Here is a 15,213-nt window from a genome sequence, read left to right on the forward strand (position 1 = left end):
CATAATATCGCAAGCTTGCCCTCTCAAAAACTAATAACCTTTCATTTTGCAAAGAACACTTAGCACTGGAACTGGAAGATATTTTAAATATTCAAAATAAAGAATGGTAACCAAAAACAATAATTAAATAAATAAGAAAAGCGAAACCATAAATAAAATGGATTATGAAGCCTCTGCAAACAAATTCAAAAAATATGAATCATCAGAATGGAAATTATCAATCTTATTTTCATTTATTGTGCGATGAACTGATTGATTAACTGCTTATTGATACAGACTTAGTTATGGCTGCAAACTTCTGTGTAGTTAAATAGGATTCGATGTGACATACCAGCACAGTAAAAATATCAAAATGGAGCTTTTAAAATATGAATATGGTCAAAAAGCTAACATTGGAAATCTCCCAACTCTCATGGTAGAACAACACTTTCCAGGACTACGTCTACAATATTCAACACACTGAGTTTTGTGGCTGTAATTTGACAAAACCGTGGTAACGCTCGAGAGGTTTTGAATACTTTTAAGGAGAGCGCTGTGCATTTATTGCTAACAGACGCAAAAATCACCTTGTCCTGGGCATACAATCCCTCTGGCATGATCCTCTGCTGGCCCATGCCCATCAGGGCCACTTCCAAGGCCAGAGTCAGGTAGGATTCCCCCACATCTGGACACCCCCACACTGGCACATGGTGGTAGACCGGAGGTCTGGGATCGCCTTCTTGGAGAAAACAGGGACAAGTCCGAACATCCACATGAGTAACCGGTGAGAAAATCAGAGGAATGCATATTTGAAACGCTAACAAGCATATGCCGCTTTTGTTCTGCTCAAGCTGTGTCAATGTTCGGTGTGTTAATTGTATTATATATATACATATTATCCAGCTCTCTAAAACACAAAAAGGCAACGTGCTTTACCAGTTATTAGTTTCAATTAAATATCATAGAAATAATACAAAGGAAACTGCTGAGACAGAAGGAGTCACACAAAGCCCACCTGAACTCAAACCTGAGCGTTTGTAGCATACCAGCCACACGCTTTGGCGTTACGGATTAATTATTTTGAACAAAATATGTGTATACCTTTTAATTAAATGGGGAATCAAACATTGTTTGTAACTTCGTTTGAGCTCGTTTGCTGAAAAGGCTGCTTACCCAGCACTGCTGCTTTACAAAGTATAAGTGAGAACAGATGCCCTGGGAGCCTCAGCTGTTGATTTGTTTTCTCCTGCTCCGCCCGACCCCCTCCGCTCTACCCCATCATTCAGCTTAAATCCCCTCTGAGCAACAGATCCCCCTAAATCCTGTTTATTCCAGGGATATGTGGGTAGGGAGCCTGTGCTGGGAGTGCGCGCATGTGTTGAGTTAAGAGTGGAAAAAATGGAAACAGATTTCACAGACTTTCCCCCTCTGGTACGGTCAATTTGTTTCTTCCTAATCAGCGGCTCAATAAGTTGATTTGATAAAGCTGAGGAGGGAGGGGGGGTAACGGTGGTTTTTGATTGGACGACACAGAGGCCGAGTCTGGCCAGCGTAGAAACAGATGCTTCCAGCTGTTCTCCGTGGGTTATGAAAATATGACCACGGAGCTGAAAATGAAACTAATTTGCTTCATATTCCATACGCAGCACGTTACCAGTGGTCAGCCAGTATTGTTACCCAAAGCTTTTTGACAATAAAAAAAATGAAAAACAAAGTGCAATGGCCGCTGGTGCAAAGAGGAGAATTTAGGAAATTCAAATGGGGATGGGTTCTATACATACCACACTCAAACTACAGGGGTGTGTTCAGTTCAGCCCACTCAGTTTCTATCACTTTATGGCTGCATTCAACCTTATAGCAAACAGCCGTTAAAACGCGTTTCCACTTTAGGAAACTCTTCACGGAGCTAGAGTGTCGTTATTTATGCCTTTTTTTGTTTTCATAGCCTGCAGTAGAGCAAAAAAAAAAAACAAAAAACAAAACAACAACAACAGATTACCCAGATCAAAATGTGCTCTATAAAACTACCATGGAAAGGTAGAAAGGTTCTTATTTTGATTTTACCCAAAACCTTGGCTGTTCCGATTTTTACATTGAATCTTTACATGTTATATTTCGGTTATATAGGTTTAAACCTATGTTGTCTTCAACTTGATGGATTTCAAATTCCGTGGAGACAAATGTATGTAAAACTTTCTAAACGTAATATTAGTTTGGAGAGACTTGTTCTATTTATATATATATATATACAGTATATCAACAACCTAAAATAATTCAGCGTACATTTTCTAAACCTCTCTTTAAGAAGGCATGGAGTCAAGGTTGCTTTTTTCAAGACAGACACCAAATGTTTAAGAGTTCGACTGATATTTCAGGACACTATTTTTATTGTCCCCTACAAAATGAATGAAATGATGTTTAATTACTTAACCAAAACGACACACTGCAAAGCTAAGACCGAGCCCAAGAACAAGGGAAAATAAAAGCTCGAGACCGGTCTGGAGCCCTCCTTCTGGGCCCTAAAAGTATTTGCAATCAGTACTGAAGAAGAATAACTCTTGGAATCAATGGGTTTAATTTATCTTCACTGCAACAGCAGCAGAAACACACAACAGATAGTCCAGGAGAAAATTAGGATTCACTGTAATTATGTTTCAGCGGACAAAGTTTCAGGACAGCATTAAAGCCAATGTATAAACCAATGGCTGAGGAGAGACACATTCTGGTGGTACTTTCTTGAACTTTGGAGGCTCAAGATATACACAGTACTTTAGCTGAAGTCAATGTTAGCCAGGATTATTTAGCTGTACGGTTTAAAACGCAGTACCTAGGTAGTTTGGAGCCAAATATGTGAATGTAAATCCTTGGAATATGTTGCAAGTTTTGAAGCATTAAGCATGAATTTCCCCCACTGTGGGACAATAAAAGCTAGCTAAGAGCTAGCCAGCTCTTTTAGCTAACTGTATTTCTGTCAAGGCGAAATGAGGAAAACCAAACCATATAGTTTTTTTAATACCTCCAGTGTCCATAGAGTTATCGTCATCCATGCGGCAAGTTTCTGTGAGGGTGATGAATAGACAACCAATTGGGTCTAATGGATGACCCACCCAGCCTTCCAGGTTGGTGGTGGAGGTAACATTTCTCTGGAGAAGCTCTAAAAGCAGAGACGGAAAAACAACAACAAAAACCCAGTCAATATTAAAAAGTACTGCTACAATGCTCCCGATCCAGAAAATCAACCGTGCTCCCTACAATGGTTCTAATGTTCGAACCTTTCTTTTGGTGCTTGTAGATGTCCATCTGTCTCTGCTGCTGGAGGCGAAGCGTGTTGATGATGGCGACGGCCAACCGCAGCGCTTCTCTCGTGTAGCCGTGCGATCGCAGGGCGTCGACGCGGGCGCACGCCGTCGGGACGTGGTCTGCGCGTTGTGAGAGAAACGAGGTGAGGTCAGGACAGCTTCGCAGAGTCAGGCGGCACATACACACACACACACACACGGTGCAGTCTCAGCAGAAAGCCGGTGTGTGTCTGATAGGTGGCTTAAGTTGCAGAATCTGACAGATCTGAGTTGGAAAGCTGCTTACTGCAGATACTGGCGCGAATATCAGCAGAATTACTGTGCGCGCGAGGGAATGCGAGTGTTCTGGGTCAGCTTTCAGCGAAAGTAAAGAACATGGGTGGAACGATCACAGAGGTGCTGTCATTCGGGGAAAATACATTTTTATGTGGCTCCCTAAATGGCAAATTGAAACTGAGATTCTCAGCATAAAGAGGAAATGAATACATAATAACTCTACGCAAACCCTAGAAAAAAGAAAAATCACAGTTTCAATGGGAATATGGATTGAGATAGCACCTAGCCAGAGCGGCAGCCCTTGTGGGTTGAACAGCAAGCTCTCCCCTTCCCTCTGGTAGGACGGAGACATGTAGTAGTCGCTGCTGATGATCCTCTGCAGGTGGCTGTCCTGCCAGTGGAGGTCGCACGCCTCAACGGCGCGGCTGAACACCGTCCGCCTCGGTCTGGACAGAGAGTCTGACACAAACACCGACAGTGATGAGCAATCGTGACCGAGGAGAGCGGGGACGAGAGGAGCGGCCTGAAAAGCGGAGCTTTACGGTAAAGGAGGCGTGCGCGTTCGTGCAGACCTTGAGCAAGGTTGCTCTGCGGCAGGGCGTTGGTGATGTTCGGAAGCTCGCTGCCGTAGTTTCCGTCCTCCAGCGGGCAGACGTCCATGTCTCCCCACTTCTTCAGCTGCTTCAGCCAGCCGTTCTTTTCCTCGCTTTTACAGTGCGGATTCAGCACCACGCACACCCACAGAGCACCTGGGGGAGCAGGAGAGGAGGAAAGGGTCAGGTGTTTGGACCCAAAGGAAATGGAAGCTCTGGAATGCAATTTCAATCACAGCACCATATTTAAGTTTGTGGTTATAACGTGGCAAAATGAGGAAAATCTCAGGAGACAGGAATAGTTTCGTAGTTTACAAAGACGAAGAAAACCGAACATAGTTTTTTTTAACAATCTGAACAAAACTCTCTTTAGTTCAATTTTGACTTGGGGTTACTTTTAAGACATTATGATCAAAACAACAACAACAAAAGGATGATCAGTATTTGTATTACGCACACACACTCCCCCAGCTGTGCCAGCTGTCAGACGCCTGCATCCCAGAGAAAAATGATCTGACCGTCTGGCTGTTATTTCTGTCTGTGTCATGATCTCACTCGCTCACTCGGGAAGTGTTCTTATTGACCTCCTAAATGCTGAGATTGATTGCAGAGAAGTTGAGCAGCGCTATTGATCCGTAAGCCTTTATCGCTCGCCGCATGCCGAGAGCAAGAGGAGAAGATTGGGAGGAAGAGAGTGAACAGCGGTCCACTGGAAAAAAAAACCTCCTGCATGTTAACCAAACTAGGTGAATCCATATTTGTCCCAGCTGTAGGATTCTGCCTGACCTGCAGTGACCTGTAAACTCACTATCAAGTCGCCTAAAAAAATGTAAAGAATAAAATATAAATTTGCCTTCCTGGTAGTTTGTAGCCTCTTACCCAGTTCATCCCAGAGCTGCCGGCACTTGTCCGTCATCCCTGTGCCTTGCTGTCTCCACAGTGACAGTCGAGGGTCCGCCATGAATTGCTCCGTTATCAACGTTAGCATCCGAGCGCCGTTGGAGTCCCGCATTCGGAGCATCTCCCGTACCTGAGAAGATCAGCAGCTTGTGAGGAATTCACCGGGTCTGGAACAAAGTCAGCATTGTAATACGCTCTACGTTCTCCTTAACGGTAAAGTCAAAGTAGCCGTTTAAGAGCAGATGGAGGCCAAAAGCTAAACAGGAAGGCAGACATATTCACTTTTCGTCCTATGGTTTCAAACTATTTTCTGTTTATTTAGGCAAGCATAGGAAAATGCTTGCCTAATCTTCACTGGACGTTAGACTGCATAGGAAATCTGACCACTAACTGAAGAAATCTTTAGTTCCTTTAAAGAAGTGAAAACATTGAGAATTGTTTGGCAGAAAATATGTTTAGTAACAAAAGCGATAAAAAAAAAGTTAAAAAAGGATTAGCGAGTGTCCAATAGGAGCACAATTGAAAGGTGGATGGAAATTGTATGTTAAGATGAGAATGAATGGAAAACACAGAACTAAGCATGTAAGACTGTAGAAAGTCTAACAACTTTTATTTGATACTACAGAAAAGAAGTAGATTAGCACACAAATGGAGAGCCCACTGTTACACAAGTATTTTGGATGTAGACACAGGCCATTGTAAGATTCTCATTTTACAATAACTTTGAGTAAATCTGCTGTTGCACCATTTCCCATCTTGTCATCCTGAAAAATGTATGTTATGTAGGTCTGTAAGTGAGGAAATTAAACAGTTTTTGTGTAATATATGCAGGTTGGAGATGCTACAGTTATATGTACCTAAGAGAGAATAACCCTACACCATTAAAATGCCTGGCAGATATGCAATAGTGTGACGGTAGCGTAAAATACCAGGGTTTTAAGACTGCAAAATTTTTAAAAACAGGATCTAATTAAAAATATTCTGCGACAATTTACATGATTCCTCAGTTTTGCAAATAATGTGTCAGCGTGTATTTGTATTAAACAAACCACAAGAGAACAAGAGTTAGTTAATACTAAAATAAGCAAACATTAGCATGTTGCTACACAATACAAACATTACCAATTACGCATGTTAAGGAATTACTCACATTGGCCTATAAGTCAGTATTAGATGACAGCCTACTTATAAAATGTCAGCAAACACCAGCTAACATTAACTGCTATAGTAGCTTATATGCTAAATAACTCAATAGCTAAAATACTAACACTGGCAAACATGCTAACGTTAGCATATCACTATCAACTGCACACACTGTTAAACTGAAGCTAGGTTTAATGTTCACATGAACAAACACCCTGCTGTTAGGTCACAAGTCAAATGTTAACATTAGCTAATATGTTAACATAGCAACAATCATCTGCTCTAGTAAAGTTAATTATGCAAGTATTACAATTTGATTTCAAGTAAACAATAGAAATACGTAACGGCATATATGCACTAGTTTTCCTCTGACCTGTAGTGAATTTTAACGTTTTAAAGGCTTTAAAAGACATAGTTTTTTAAAATGTTAGGATACTGTGATGACTGGTTAGCAGCCCATGATGGTCATTAGTGCTTGCTTCCCTTTCAAATCTCACATTCAGCCAGAAAAGATACTTCAGAAAACATAATCAAACATACTCAAGCTGACTTAAGCTAGATGAAATTTAGGCCACACAATATCCAAAGGACCCTTGTTGCTACGTTTACCTTCAAGTTTTCAAGTGCAAACAATCAATCTGACATAGCGAATTACATGGCAAATCCCATTCTAATCCGCACATATGATTTGGTCACGCGAACCTTTGCAAACATGGAGTTGAGCTGCTTTCCAGTGCCGTAGTATCCTCCCTGCGACAAAAACTGTTTGACCTGCTCCCTGACTTGATCCTCGTCCAGATGCCAGCAGTTATCATCGTCAATGCTGGCGCCTGCAGTCGGGTCTGGAGCACCTGAGAAGATGAACGCGAACAGTGAATGACAAGCGTGGAAATCTGGAAGTACAGTGTGAAGCGCCAGCCCCGTCTTAAAGCTGGTGTTAGTAGAATAAAGCGTTTATTTTACATGGATATGTTCTGTTCTTAATTCTAATATCAAATTGATCATAGGAGCAGTTTACAGCGTAAAAAACTGGACTCGTAAATCTTCGACTTAATACAGACACTTCTTTCAAGATGCAATCGCACAACGCTAATGAAAAGCCTCAACTCTGCGTTTCTTTTTTGAAAACCTTACAGTGCACCTACATTCCAGATAAGAAATGCTGCTCGACTTGGGGCCAAGTTTATTTTTTCTTCTGGCTGTGTGTGTCTCTGTGTGTCTGAGCAACACTACGGAGAAATGTAGATGTGCTCCGGTGGGGGGAGAATGCTTTGATCTCGCAGGAAGCGAGTTGAGGAAAACCCAGAGACGGGTTTCCAAACCGGCCGGGAGAGCGCAGCAGCAAACAAGCAACGTTTCTCCATCAAAGGCGCCCTCGCTTCTGGACTGCCTGAACTCCAACCCCCATGATCCCTCTTGTCAAACACCGGACAGGAAGCGCAGCGTGGGGCTTCCTGGACGCAAGCGTTGGAGAATGTCAACATTTAGCGAGCAGGATGAAACAGAGACGGAGATAAAGACTTTTGTTTGATGAAAGGATGCGTCTGGTTTGTTGTCGTTCCCGAGACGCGGCGCTGCTACGGCTCTCAGCTTCTGTTTAATCCCAATCCTTTCTCCGACCCTTTCATCTTTCCTCTCCCCTCATCTGCTTTCTCCCGTTTCTCAGAAAGCCTTTCCCTCGGTCTCTATCACCGCCGTCAGCATCCCCTTCCTTCTTCCCACGTCTTTGCCTGTCGTCTCCAGCGTCCATTTCATCAATCAAGTCCCTTTCCCTCTGATTTATCCAACCTGCCTCTGTCGGTAGGAGGGGCGGCGGGGGTGGTGGAGGCTGCGAAGATGAAACTGAGAAATCAAATGAGGCATTTGAAGCCCCGGCTTGCTGCGCCGCCAGAGTAATCAGGTGCCTGGACATGTGGCAGCCCGTGGGCTAGCAAGAAGCATGCCCCCCCCCCAAGTCGGGCGTCTTTCATGTCTGGCCTGTAACTGTGAAGATACCTCTGCAGAGAAGATGGTTTGGACCGCCACAAAGGAACTACTACATTGAAAAGATTTGGAAAAGCGTTGAACTTCTGCGCCGGCTGTCGCCCGACAGATTCGGTCCGAAAGCGAGACGGCGGAGAAGTTGTCCAAAGAGACGACTTCAGTGGGAGATTGAAATGAGGCAGCTGGGGAGTCTCACCGTGAACCTGGTTGATCTCGGAGTTGGAGGAGAGGATCTCATCGGCCAGTTTCTGTGCCGTGGGCAGAACCTCAGTGTGGTGGGCAGTGATCAGATATTGGACCAGCTTCTGCAGCTGATCTCTGTTCATCTGGAACAGAGTTTCTGATATGGGCAACCGGAGCTTCACCTGCAAAACAAAACAAACAAAAAAACCACAGAAAAGTCAAAAGGTATGACATAAACACAATGCATTTTTTATGTGATAAACCAAGACGACGTGGTGTACAGTGAAAGAAAATAATCATTTAAAGTTATCAGCATAAATAGAGCTGAACAGAAATGATACCCTTCATCTTTCCCCCTTTAAAATTGTGATCCACTTTGTATCGATCAATCAAATTAAACAAATTCAACTTTGAGGTCACGAGGGATACTTCGGTAAGTCGCCGTCCGTCCATCTTCAACTTCTTACCTGCTCAGGCTTGCGGATCCGGTAGAGAGAGAGCGCGACCACATGCGCGCAGTAGAAAATGTCTCGGTTCCCGCAGCCACAGGTGACCGAGGTGATCTTGCATCGATCAAAGCTGATTGCCACCTTGTGGGTCACCTCTGGTTCCGAGGCTGTGGCCGGCTCGGTCACAGTGCCGCTCAGGTGAAACCCTAGGAGATGCAGGGAGGAGGCAAGGGCGAACCGTGAGACACTTTTCCTACTTTCTATCATGCAGACAATTGAAAACCCAAAAGAAGGCAAGAAAAAAATAACAGGGTAATCAGAGATCTACAACCATCGGGCCATCAAGACAAACTTCGTGAAGACGCTTTGTCGACAAGGCGCTGTGCCGATACCGTTTGCCTCGTCTCTGACGAAGCATTTGTGCCCTTTAGAGAAAAGGGCGTTGAAAGGGTGGGATGAGTTTTAAATCGGACACACATTCAGTTCCCTGGTGGGTAAAGATGGCCGGCTAAATAAATTAACTTTAATTCTGTTTTGCACAGTTAATCTTTAGGGCCGCCTCTCACACCAAGCTGACCATTTACTCTAGTCCTCTGCTGGGCTCTTCTTCCGCAGCTAATGGACAGTGTTTCACAACACTTTGCATAAATCAGACATAATTGGTTGTACTTAACCAGCTGTTTGGCCAATTTCAAAATCAGCTGGATGGAGTTGTTTTCCTACTGAAATTTTTTTTTGCTTTTTAACCAGTCAGTCTCCCAGCTCAGTTCCAGCGATCGTCTAGGAAAATGCAACTCTGAAGTGATGTAAAATGCATGATCAAGTAATATTTTATTATCTGAAATATATATATAAAAAAAGGTTTTAACCTTCTTGGACGCTCATGTTTAGCAAGCTTGATAACCCGAGATCTGCATATCGCAGAAGACCTGGGGGTTCTACCAATTCAAAGATTATCTGCAACACATTTTCCAATCGGAAGACTTGCTTCCACCATCAACATGTCTTCCTGCAACTTTAAAGACAAAAGGATATCAGGCAGACTGCGTCAAGAAAAGGAGAAATGTATCTTTTTATGCCCAAGCAGGTTTTTCTGTGGTAGCACCAGATTCCCACCGCAGTCCAGGTCACGTGTGTCAAGTTAACCATCTGTTTCTAGTCCCTGAGTTGGTGGACTGACGACACAGAGTACACCCTGCCTTTTCCCCCACTGAACGATGAGAAAAGGCTACAGAGCCCACTGTGACCCTGAAAGCATCATGGGCACAGAGAAAAAACCAATAAGTGGCTCATTGTCTGTTGACAATATTTTGAACTCACTGGCATTTGATGACAAATTTTGAAGGAAAAAGAAAAAAAAAAACTCGTACCACCTACTAAGCTGACCTTTTATAGCTCTAGTTCTAAAAGGGATTATTGTGACAAGAAAGGACAAACTGAGCAAAGAATACAGAACAGAATGAAACAAAAAAGCAGGCAGGGAAAGACGTGTGAATGAAGGAACGGAGGATGAAGAAGGATAAGATGGGAGGAGAAACGGAGGAGCACAAAGTGGAGGAATTGAGGAGAGGAGTAAAAGAATCAGTTATGCCATGTCATCCAACGGTGACAGGTCAATTATTTACAAGACGAGGAGTGTGTGCGACAAAATAGATGACCAAATCCAACCTAAAACCCAAGCTCACTACTGCTTTCCCAGCTAAATAAGAGAAGAGACAAAACCATGCAAAGTTAAGGATCACTCAAGGCCACCGAAAAGCAAACATAAGTGAGTCTTAGCCAAAGGAAAGGCGCAGATCTAAAGCCTTGATGAAGCACCAAACTCCATCGCTGACTTAGTCCCACATGCCTTGACACAGTCATTAATACGTCAGCTCTATTGCGTTCTGTGCTTGCATGGCAGGGCTGCCTAACAAGAGTGTTTCAATCCATCTCCAAAGTAGAATCCAAAAACAAAATATCTTTTTAGAGCATGAGCGTAAACCGCAGGGTCCATCCTACAGCAAACTGCTTTGAATTACACAAAAACGTTCAAGAGATCAGATTATTCAGGAGATCCATTGGCAAAGTCGATCCCACCTCCAAAGATTCTGCCCACATGTGTGTCATAGTGAGAAATTTTCACATGCAAGTGATTAGGCGCAGAGGAACGGGCGGCTGCAGCGCGCAGGAAACAGGACGTGATTCAGCACAGCGTGGAGCGGTCCCGCAAGCACGAGCGAGCGAACAAACAAGTGGATCAGCAGAAATGAGCCTTCAGAGTTCCTGAATCGCATTTCACTGCATGTCTGTGCCTTTTCAGTATTTTTCCACAAAGCTCTATTTTTAAGTCTGGCTTGTGTAAAACCATCTGACCAGACGAGCGCCTTGGCATGCCAACTCAACACGGCGCCAAGGAAACCACATGCATCCCTGTGAGTGATCTGTGGGTTGACATACTAACACAATGACCTGACACAGACGTCTAGGTCGCACTGAAAAGTGACACTCCTCGTGACGTTTGATTTACCTTCATGAAAGGTTTCTAAACTTTTTGTGTTTCAGCCTGAAGTTTCCAGAGTTCTCGCCCTATTTATAAAAAAAAAAACAACATCTAATTGAAAACATCTAGACCCTTACTTTGACTGTAATTCTCAAATGGCTGCCAATATTTCAAAATCCCGCATGATCATGAGGTTGAAAGCTTAAACAGAAAGTCTAGACCAACACTGCAAATGTAAAGGTAGCGACCTGAGTGATCCCCGGACATACCTCCATACCTCTAGCTGTCGCCGATACTGGAAATGGCAAGCCTAGACTCTTTCCACAGTAACAACTTCCACACCAAAGAGGAATCCGACCTAGTAGCGACAACACACTAGTCTTGTGTTTGCTCTCCAAGAGCATGGTTTCTAATGTTTCTCGCCTGACCATAAACCACCACTACAGCTAAAAGAAAAAAGAAACAAATAACCCAATCCGGGTCACTGGACAATGTCTGCCGTGAATCTATACCCAACATCAATACTTCTGACAAACCAAGAAACCCCTCGTTTTGAACAACTGTACGCTGCTGACCAAGACAATTTGTCTTTTGCACACAACAAGACATCTGAGCGTGACAGGATGGATGAGGAACAGACTGCAAAAGGGAGAAAGAGAGGTTGATGCGTCTGCCGGTGATAGACACGAGGAGTCCTTCAAAGTGTTACAATCTCCCACTGAGTCCTCCTGCTCAAACACTCTGTGTTGCAGCACGGTAACCGTTGTAAAATGTCAGACATGACTTCCCAGTTCTCTCCTGCTTTTTGACATGCACACTCTCAGAGCCGGTTTGTGCTAACCATTAGCCCAAAGTGTCCCCAAATTTGATCTCACCCAAATCAGCGCAGCGGAGAGCCAAAGAGGAAGCAGAAATCAAGAGAGTGCATTCTTAAAAGCACGCAGGAGACGTTTGAAAGCTGCCACCTTCGCTCACAGCAGTCTGAATTACATCCTGCCAGCCATCAGCCACTTTCTGCACTCGTCTCCAAATCCGCTGCTTCCGCCCCCAATGGGGGAATTTGGGAAGTTTAGCCGTCCAGGTTATGGTCAGCGTCAGAGTCATTGACGGCGCCCCCACACTCATGTGCCTTTGGACCCGTCGACCCCTTCTCTTTCCGCCTGCGTCTCCTAAGTTAACGCCCATTGTTGCTCAGGCCACCGGGATGAATGCGATGGTGACACCGCTGCTCTTTTCACTTTCAATCAAGTCTAAAATGGCTCACTCACAGTTCACAGTCCGTCTGTCTGGCACCCCTCCCCTCTGGCTCGGCCGCTTCTCCACATAAAGAGAAACCTCATCCCTGCAGGGTTTAATTAGCCGGGTTAGTTAGCGGTATCGGGGAATTCGCACCTCAGCAGAGACGGCGAGAACAATCCTGGCAGATCATAACACGCTTTTAAACCTTGAACACTTTGCGTTTTTTTTTTATTCTGATATACTTGTTTGTTAAAATTGGCGGGTTGCAGTTTTCTTTTAGGTCCTGGAAGTCATCAGAGAGCTCTGGTTTTAGAGCTGGGCGTCTTGTATCAACTACTGTTCTTCTGATTGCCATGTTGCGCCGTTTTAGCAGCAGCCACCTACCCAGGAGTTTCATTTATAGAACAAATATGAGAGGAGAAACAAACTTCTCATCAGGAGTCAGGCAAGAAATCAAAACGTACTTCCTGTCATCTTTTGGCCTTCATCACAGGCAAAAAAGACTTTTTAAAGCTAGAGGGATGTGATTAGCCTAATTATTTACATATAAATATAAAATAATATTAGCAGAGTACTCCAATCACCGTTGCTGTGATTATGATCTATAAGAGAAGGGCTGCATCTCTTAACCTTGTGTTATTCCTTTCATCGAACGCAGCTCTTGTGTGCTTCCTCGTGTGTGTGTGTCAAGGCAGAGGAAGACAGCGCGTCTTCAGCAGATGGGGAAGCAATGACACTTGATAATAAAAGACGCGACATCAGACAGTCTGTGAGAACACACACACGCATACACACACTGCACAAAAAAATTTTAAAAACCACGATAAACAAAACAACCTTTTCAAGAGCCTGTCTGCTTTTGTTCTTAATGCCACAGCGAACATAAAGAAGGGACGGTGCCGACTGCAGTCAGTGATATTCACAGTAGATATCACTAATCTCTCTCTCTCTCTCTCTCTCTCTCTCTCTCTCTCTCTCTCTCTCTCTCTCTCTCTCTCACACCCCTGCACGTTCTTGGTTGGGCAAAACAGATGAATTTCTAACAAAGATGAATTAGGGGTGTGATATGTGCAAACTGGGAGGGATGCCAAGTACAACGATCTGGCCTAATCCTTAGGGAAGAGAAACAGAAAGAGGAGGGGGGAAAAAACCGCACAGGACCCTTTGGTGTGTTTGTGTGTTTAATCTGCTCTGAATACAGGTAGGCAGGCCACCCTTGGAAAAACCACACACACACACGCAATCTGCCACCGGCGCTGACATTGTCTATACTGACAACAGGGGTGTGCATGCGCGTGGCGTTTGTGGTCGCTCGTGCTCTTTATATTTAGAGCAGCCTGAATTCAGAGCGAATCCACATTCTGATGTGTTTTATTGAAAGCGGAAACAAAGAACCGCGGCGGTTTCTCGTGTGTCAAATAAGCAAAGTGTGATTTTTCACATCGGACAGAGTGATTGGTGCGTGGGAGAAACCAACAACGCGCTTCGAGTTACAGGACAGGCAGCTATTGTGCATCCTTCTATTGTAATTAAATATATATACACATGCATACGCGCTCCTGTCTCCCTCCTCTCCGTTTGTACGCCATCTGTCACTCGCCGACAACTCCGCCCACACAGAAGCTCCCGCCGGCCAATCGGGAGGAGGAGGAGAGCTCCCCACGCTCGTAGACCATTAACCCCTAATCAGCTGGGGGAGAAAGAGCTGGGCGGCGAGCCAGAGCTCGTGTGCACGCTCGCACACAAAGACCATCTATGGCTTCCCTTATTCAACCAAAACCTTAAACCCAAGCAGACAGGCAAACCCCGCCCCCCTCTGGACTTTAATGCTATGCGAGAGAGTGGCTCTGATTCAATTCAACTAATTTTCACCCAGCTCCGTGCCCACACTTGCACCCTAAAGCCTATCCTTTAGTTTTGGTGCCCACACGGGAATCGCTTTATTCCCTCCCGTCTCCTGTTTAATAGACGGTGCGCTCATCCGTAAAGAGCCGGCGCCAAATGGTATAGTTTAGCATTTCAGGGTGTCCTACTAATGCTGGCTTGTAAAGGATCAGATGCAAAATGCTGCTAAAAGCATTAAGGTGCATCAGGTTTTGTGCCTACAGAAGTCAACATATGCCATTAAAAGTCAGTTTTCTGAAACTACAGTATCATCTGCATATACAGATATCCTCCACCAATCTTTTTCACGTTTGTCGGCATTGCGCTGCACGTATTCAACCTAAATCTTTTCTTACTAAATGTACTTCATATCATCAATGTTAAGCTGTAGTACAAGGCTTTTTTTTTATAAACAAAACCTGGAATATGGTGGGGAGGTAGCAGAGTAGCACACTATATCAATCTGTGAAATATCACAATCAAAAATGTCTGCTTGGACTGTATTATTTCAAGTGTTATGCACTCAAGGTCTGAATGCCAATAAAATATCTGGGCAAATGGATTGAACTTAACTGCCCTTCATATCTGTATCAGATATACTTTGATAGTTTCAATGCTTTTACCTTGAGAAAACTGTGTGGGCAGAGTGATAAAAGGAAAGAAATACAAGAGGCAGGGATACTTAGACTGATTGTAATCAATACTGATATCTCAATTTTCAGCAAAAGCACGTTTTACTGACATGCAGTATCCTGGACAATTCTGATGTCCAGTTTTCTTTTAGGTTAGATCTTCAGATTCCA

General features: G+C 44.0%; 1 protein-coding gene across 2 annotated transcripts in view; it reads right to left on the bottom strand.

Moving 5' to 3' along the window:
* The window catches only part of zswim5 (zinc finger SWIM-type containing 5), a 65,987-nt gene that overhangs the window by 10,812 nt on the left and 39,962 nt on the right, over positions 1–15,213 (bottom strand). Inside the window, exons 2-10 of one of the 2 annotated variants that reach the window (XM_023335424.1) lie at positions 8,824–9,011; positions 8,370–8,538; positions 6,893–7,041; positions 5,027–5,177; positions 4,127–4,303; positions 3,837–4,013; positions 3,252–3,398; positions 2,996–3,133; positions 567–715 (exon numbers count right to left, since the gene is read on the bottom strand). In XM_023335424.1, coding sequence (XP_023191192.1) covers positions 567–715; positions 2,996–3,133; positions 3,252–3,398; positions 3,837–4,013; positions 4,127–4,303; positions 5,027–5,177; positions 6,893–7,041; positions 8,370–8,538; positions 8,824–9,011 — 1,445 coding nt within the window. Of the gene's footprint in view, positions 1–566; positions 719–2,995; positions 3,134–3,251; positions 3,399–3,836; positions 4,014–4,126; positions 4,304–5,026; positions 5,178–6,892; positions 7,042–8,369; positions 8,539–8,823; positions 9,012–15,213 lie in introns of both variants that reach the window. The other variant, XM_005804583.2, reaches the window with a different exon arrangement.

The sequence above is a fragment of the Xiphophorus maculatus genome, chromosome 6 (genome assembly GCF_002775205.1).
Source record: "Xiphophorus maculatus strain JP 163 A chromosome 6, X_maculatus-5.0-male, whole genome shotgun sequence".
NCBI classification, from domain to species: domain Eukaryota; kingdom Metazoa; phylum Chordata; class Actinopteri; order Cyprinodontiformes; family Poeciliidae; genus Xiphophorus; species Xiphophorus maculatus.